At 40.1% G+C, this 6,246-nt stretch overlaps 2 protein-coding genes across 3 annotated transcripts in view; both read right to left on the bottom strand.

The window, feature by feature from the left end:
• The window catches only part of LOC134210855 (mucin-3B-like), a 75,492-nt gene extending 71,950 nt beyond the window's left edge, over positions 1-3,542 (bottom strand). The window contains exons 1-3 of the mRNA XM_062687215.1: positions 3,220-3,542; positions 3,015-3,152; positions 2,785-2,953 (exon numbers count right to left, since the gene is read on the bottom strand). Coding sequence (XP_062543199.1) covers positions 2,785-2,953; positions 3,015-3,152; positions 3,220-3,290 — 378 coding nt within the window. The 5' untranslated portion in view covers positions 3,291-3,542. The remainder of the gene's footprint in view (positions 1-2,784; positions 2,954-3,014; positions 3,153-3,219) is intronic.
• A 236-nt stretch (positions 3,543-3,778) lies between these two features.
• On the bottom strand, positions 3,779-5,072 carry LOC134210858 (phenoloxidase-activating factor 1-like). Of its 2 annotated transcripts, none has more exons than XM_062687218.1 (2): positions 4,663-5,072; positions 3,779-4,599 (listed from the first exon to the last, which is right to left on the bottom strand). In XM_062687218.1, exons 1-2 carry the CDS (start codon positions 5,022-5,024, stop codon positions 4,005-4,007), a joined length of 957 nt encoding a protein of 318 aa, XP_062543202.1. In that variant the 5' UTR covers positions 5,025-5,072; the 3' UTR covers positions 3,779-4,004. The 2 variants fall into 2 exon arrangements, with proteins under 2 accessions (XP_062543202.1, XP_062543203.1); XM_062687219.1 differs by having other exon boundaries at positions 3,780-4,618; positions 4,663-4,795.
• Positions 5,073-6,246: the final 1,174 nt, after the last annotated feature.

The following is a 6,246-nucleotide window of genomic DNA, read 5'->3' as shown; positions in this document are numbered from 1 at the left end:
ATATCAATGGTATTAATAAAATGCGTCAAATAATTAACATCTTTAATATGTAGGTTCAATTAAAGTGCTTAGTGCGACTTAGTGTTGCTAATGTTCGTAAAGAGCGAGAGTGGTGATCGCATAAAAAAGCTCAGTACGACTATGTGATGAATTTTTTTGAACAAGCGCGAGTGGTGGTGGAATAAAGTGCTCAGTGCAACTTAGTGTTGCTAACGTTCGTAATGGAACGTACACACGGTCAAGCAGTTTGACCAACATTGACTTCACCTCTCGTTTATTCAAACATCCATCTAGTTTCACGAACAGCGACACGAACAATCAATTTATTCGACCAACAGTATCACACACGAACGACCGAAGCGCCAACTTGAGCACCAACCATCAAAAAATATATGGGGTTTGTGCAACTTCACTACAAATGCTCAAACATGTTCGGCGAACCTTGACTCCACCCCGACAACTCAAACCAAAATCAAACCGTTTTAATTTTTCCACCCGGGCCGCCAACTGTCAAATGGTTGTTTGAACAACTTCACACACGTTCAAACAAAGAAGCAACCGAAGCGTTCTCTTGGGGGCGGAGTCAATGTTCGTCAAACTGCTTGACTGGTGTGTACGTTACATAAAGCGTGAGTAGGAGTTTTGCTTTGTGCGGAAAGCAAAACTATCGGCCGCACATTGAAATTTTGTTCTGCATTGTGCGGGTGAGTAAAATAATCAGAAAGTGGAAATTTAGTCCGCATCCAGTTGTGTAGTGCGGTCGATAATTAAAATAATTAGCGTTCGTTCGATTGTTTTTGCTTTTAAATCAAACTACACGCTATACACGGCAGACCGTTTACCAAAACGAACTCTGCCACACTCTGCCACACTCTCTACCCCATATATCCAACATCCCAGTGACTTCGCGTGGAAGTGCAGATGACTCGTCGGATTCTACCAAAACGAGTATCACGTCAACAATTTTCTACCTATTCCTTAATTGACCTGCAATCGGACACGGCCGGCGCTGGTATTGCCTATTTTTGGGTCACCAGTTCTTACACATTGAAGATGATGTTAGTCCCAACTTCATCTGTTGGTTTTCTGTGGAATTACAGCTGACCTGCTAATAACGGAGTAGCAACCGTGGGCGGTCATCATGTTCATGCTCAAAATTCGTAAAAAGCGCAAGTGGTGGTCGCATAAAGAAGCTCAGTACGATTGAGTGTTGATAATTTTTGAATGAACGCGAGTCGTGCTGGCGTGAACGCGAGTCGTGAAGTGCTCAGTGCGATTAGTGTTGCTAATGTTCTTAAAGAGAGCGAGTGGTACTCGCATAAAAAAGCTCAGTACGACTAAGTGATGAATACTTTTGAATGAGCGCGAGTGGTACTGACATGAAGTGCTCAGTGCGACTTAATGTTGTCAATGTTCGTAAACAGCGCGAGTGGTGCTCGCAAGCTCAGTACGAGTAAGTGTTAATATTTGTTGAACGAATGCGAGTGGTGGGATCGCCATTGTCATTAATAGACGTATCAAACATATATGTATTATTTAATTCAATTGAAACCAAAGTTTTTGAAACCTTGGAAGTATCTGTTGAAACCAATTTTGGAACAAAATATATCTTTTATTGAGGCCTTCTTGCCTTTTTAATGCAATGGCCAGCAAAGAAATTTGTTGAAAGCTGATTTTCAAATTCCAACTTCCAACAAATCATTTTTTTTTTCGTTATTGGGGTTTCAATGCCAAACACCGTTCATGGAATAATGCTCAAAGCAATCCCAACGGTAAAATTTTATTTGAAGATAGTTCTGCGAGATATTATACTATTCAATATCCAAATGGACCAACTTGTTTTTCTTCCAGTCGAAATCCTTCGACAACTGATTTAGTTTCAACGGATTCATGCCAGCTGTGCGGCCAATTGGTAACTCATGCTGACTTTGACTCTGATCACCTTCCTGTGACATTTGAAATCTCACAGGAAGCCATTAACAATCCAATCAGCTCTACTTTTAATTATCATAGCGCTGATTGGGATTTATATAAAACGTATATCGATAGGAATTTTGATGTTGATATTCCTCTCGATACCAAAAGTGATATTGATAATGCTCTCGTATCTTTAAAAAATTTAAATGTCGGAGCCAAAGGCATTGCAAATTCTTAAATTTAAAATAAACTCAACTCCATTATTATTGACAATGATCTTCACTGCCCATGATCGCATATTTGTAACATTTGCATTTTGATTGATTTAAAAAAATCGTTTGTCAATCCTCCCCACAAAATCAATCATTTCCAGCTTACCACAGATCAGCAAGATAATGAAGCCTATCTTACTGTTGTGGGATTAGATGCAGTAAAATGAGCTTTCTGGACGATACACAGGCTTTTTACAAAATGAACAAAAATGCGAGTGTTACAAATATGCGATCGTGTAAATATGCGAAGTATTGACTAGATCAAACTACATATATTGATGTTCCTGCGGCTTCTTCAAGTCTTCACTAAGTAGGCAAATTATTTATATCAGGTTAAATGAACAGCGTTTAACTATCTCGAAAGTTATTGCAATCGAGCTCTCCGTATAACAAAGGCAACGTAAATTCTTGCAGATTCTTCACAAATTATAATGAATTAATCAAATATGTTTCTCAACATGTTGCTGTTGAATCAATCTTCCAAATAAGTACAAACTTCCCAGGCGAATTTAGGCATAATAATAAATGTATTACACTTGGACCAATAGTTACTATTTTCTAACATTTTTGTAAACATTCCTTCTATTATACTCACCTCAAGAGTTTTGTTGATTTCCGATGACAAATCGCTAACATTTAATCCTTCGCACAAAACTGTACAATCGCTTCCCAAGGAGCACGAGAGATTCGAATCTGCTATCAGCTCTCTTCTTCCGCTATTCTCATCGATGCTTTCAAACTCCACAATTTCTGTATCGTTGTCACTGAGAATGATTTTGCTTTGAAATAACGAACTTTTTCAATTTTCGACTCGTCAAAGCTTACCTAAGAACAACAGACCCATTACCACGGTTGTAGAATATATCTCGTATAACCCAACCAATCAGCAAGGAAAAGCAAAAGACACAGAACAGGATTGGCAACCACCGTTTCTTTTTATTCTTCAAGCTCCATCTCGATGCACTGAAAATATAAATCCAACTTCGTCAACCATTTCCCAAAAAACGACGCGCCCGTTCCCCAATCACACCTTTTCCTAGTTTTGTCATCCTGATCCGGCACCGTGACATCGAAGGACTTTCCACCAATTATTCCACGCATTTGAACCCCAATTGGGTTAGCCAATTCACGATTTCACACCGGAACTTGGGCGAATCCTACCGAAACGAGATCAAACGAATAACTGAACGCATCGCGGCGAACCTGAACTGCGTATCCTTGCCACACGCGTTATCGGATCGGTCTAGGCGGTGGCAATAATTGCTCAAGTGCTTATCTATGATGATGGGGTGGGAAATAAAAGCGAACAATCGAAACAAATTTGTTCTAATCAATTGTGCAAATAACATTCGAGCGTAGTCGAAGTTATCATATTTTCCGGTTCTATGTTCGACGGTCATGGATTTATGAGTCGTTCACCATATGCAGATTGGAAGCGATTTGTGATATCGGCGGGTGCATGTGATTTGATAAATATAGTGATAAGGAAAGGAAAGATATTTTATATCGATTCGCTTTTCCGGTTGCGGTAATGATGCTTTTCTTGTTGTTTTATATTGCAAGCAAATTGTCTGAAGTGGCAGTTATTTGTAAGGTCAAAATAGGTTTATTTTCTGCAGATTTAATGAGTTAATAGGCATTAAATACACTTAGTACTACTTTACAAGCATTGAATTTAACACGATGATATTCAATCTATGAATTCTCTACAAGAATAACTCGGTCACAGCCGCATACTTTCACGCTGAGCGTGAAGGTTAAAATGCACAAATTCGACACTTATTTCACGTATCAATCTGTATGTTCTGTAATTGATTATTTCATATTCTCCTTGATCCAATCGATGAAACTACTGACGCGAGCATAAATCCCAGGAACCCCTTCATTCCCACATCCATAGCCCCAACTAACAATTCCGTACTGATACCAATAACCGTCGCCTTCCACTGCCACCAGACAACCACCGGAGTCACCTTGGCATGAATCTTTGCCAGCCACTCCTCCAGCACACAACTCTGAGTCTAATATCTTCGGATATGGCACGCGACATTTTTCCAATCCTACACCAGGAACGTCAACTTCTAGCTTGAACCGGCTGCCATACACACCTGGAGCATCTTGACCTCGTTCTGTCGTACCCCAGCCAATTACTGTGAATATTTTACCCTGTTCCGGCTGGGTTTGGAGTTCTTCGGTTAAAGGCAAACACACCGGAGAGATGTACTCGGTGAAAGTGACCGAGTTCGCTAGCTTAATCAGTGCAATGTCGTAATGTGAACCCTTCGAGTCGTAATCTGCATGCACCAAATGGCTTCCAATGTCAACGTCTACTGGCTTATCATTGCAAATGTTTTCATCGTTGCAATCTTCCTCGCTTTCCAGATCCCACTCGCCCAGCCTGACTCGAACACTACAAGACAATATGCGGACTAATGTATGACAGTATTATTTCAATTCATAAACTCAATCTTACACATGCAGCCAAGCTGGGAGTTCTCGGAAGCAGTGAGCTGCCGTCAGTACAAATCGATCCGAAATCAATGACCCTCCACAACCAAACGATTCGGCTCCACCGGTTCGCGGCTCAACTACCAGCAAAGCAGTCCACGGATATGCGTTGAGGGCGGTTTTATTTCCCCCAAGGATACGATCGGAAAGAATATTGCCGCATACACCTGGCTTTGGCAAGGAATCACTGACATTTGTTTCACGGGCCGTTCTAGCGATAAACCAATATTTTTGAAGACTGTTGACTAATGCAAGAGAGTCAAATTCTTCAGCTGGAACTGCAAAAATAGAGCTGAATAACAGCAGTAGTAAATACAATAAGGTCATATTAGTGATTCTGTTGAACGATCTGTGTTAATGAATATTTCTAAATGAACTGACTTCTTGAAGGATTCGTTGTGCTTTATAAAGATTCTTTCGCTATCAGTAACTGACGATCATCCGTGGAAGTATTTGTGAGCATTTTGTTTGACTAAAAGGGTTACAAAAGGCTGCCCCAGCAAGGGCCCTATTCCCAGCATAGGCATTAATGTTATTGATAGCAATACACCCGATACTGTTTTTACATAGGCTACACGCAAAAAAAACGTTCATGAATTCGAGTTCTAAGAACTAACGAGTTCACGGTGTATTTTTTCGTTTTCTGAAACGTTCTGGAATACGTGACTGGTGTTCCCGAATCCATGAATTAAATCACGATGTATTTTTGCTGGTTCACGAATTCGGGAACGCTTTTTTTTCGTGTTTGAGCCTATGGAATAAGGTCCGCAAAAACAAGAAGCTCATTAATGGATCAGACTTTCAGACATGACCACGTGTTTTTTTCATGAACGAATTCGCCAATCAAACAGAGAAGAGTTTTTCAATGGCTAGAAAACCCATAAAAAGTGCAAATATTATCAAGGAATACTAGTTTTCAAAAACACCAGCTTGGCTAAATAATCAAATGACTTTGGCGTCTGGTATGTATTGCAAGATCCAAATCATAAGCAAACACCGGTTATAAAATCAGAAGGGTTACGTACAAGACACGACCGCCTGACGTAAAATACGTAAAACAGAATATAAGATAATTCATTTGATTGGTTTGAGCATGAGCTTGAGCATGATTGACTGCTCACGGTTGCTAACTCCGTTATTGTATTTACAAAGAGAACCAACAGATGATATTTGGGACTAATATCACCTTTAATGTGCAAAAACTGGTAACCCAAAATTAAGTAATACCGGCGTCGTCCGTGTCCGAATCAATTGAGGAATGGGTAGAAATATGTTGACGTAATACTCGCATTTATAAAAGCCGATGAGTTATCTTCACTTCCACGAGTAATAGGTAGCGAGGTTCGTTTTGCTAAACGCTTGTAGTGTGTAGTATTTCCGTACAAAGCAGAACAAAACAACGCGAGTCTCGAGACTATTCTGCTCTTCCAAACCATGTTAAACCGCTCACCAAGTAATAAACCTTTTGACTGCACAAAACAGAAAAAACGCGAGTCTCGAGACTGTTCTGCACTGATCGCGTACCAAGTAATTAATCTTCGAACGCACA

The sequence above is a fragment of the Armigeres subalbatus genome, chromosome 2, assembly GCF_024139115.2.
Source record: "Armigeres subalbatus isolate Guangzhou_Male chromosome 2, GZ_Asu_2, whole genome shotgun sequence".
Lineage (NCBI taxonomy): Eukaryota > Metazoa > Arthropoda > Insecta > Diptera > Culicidae > Armigeres > Armigeres subalbatus.
The sequence above is the reverse complement of the archived record's forward strand: the minus strand, read 5'-3'. Positions and strand labels throughout refer to the sequence as shown.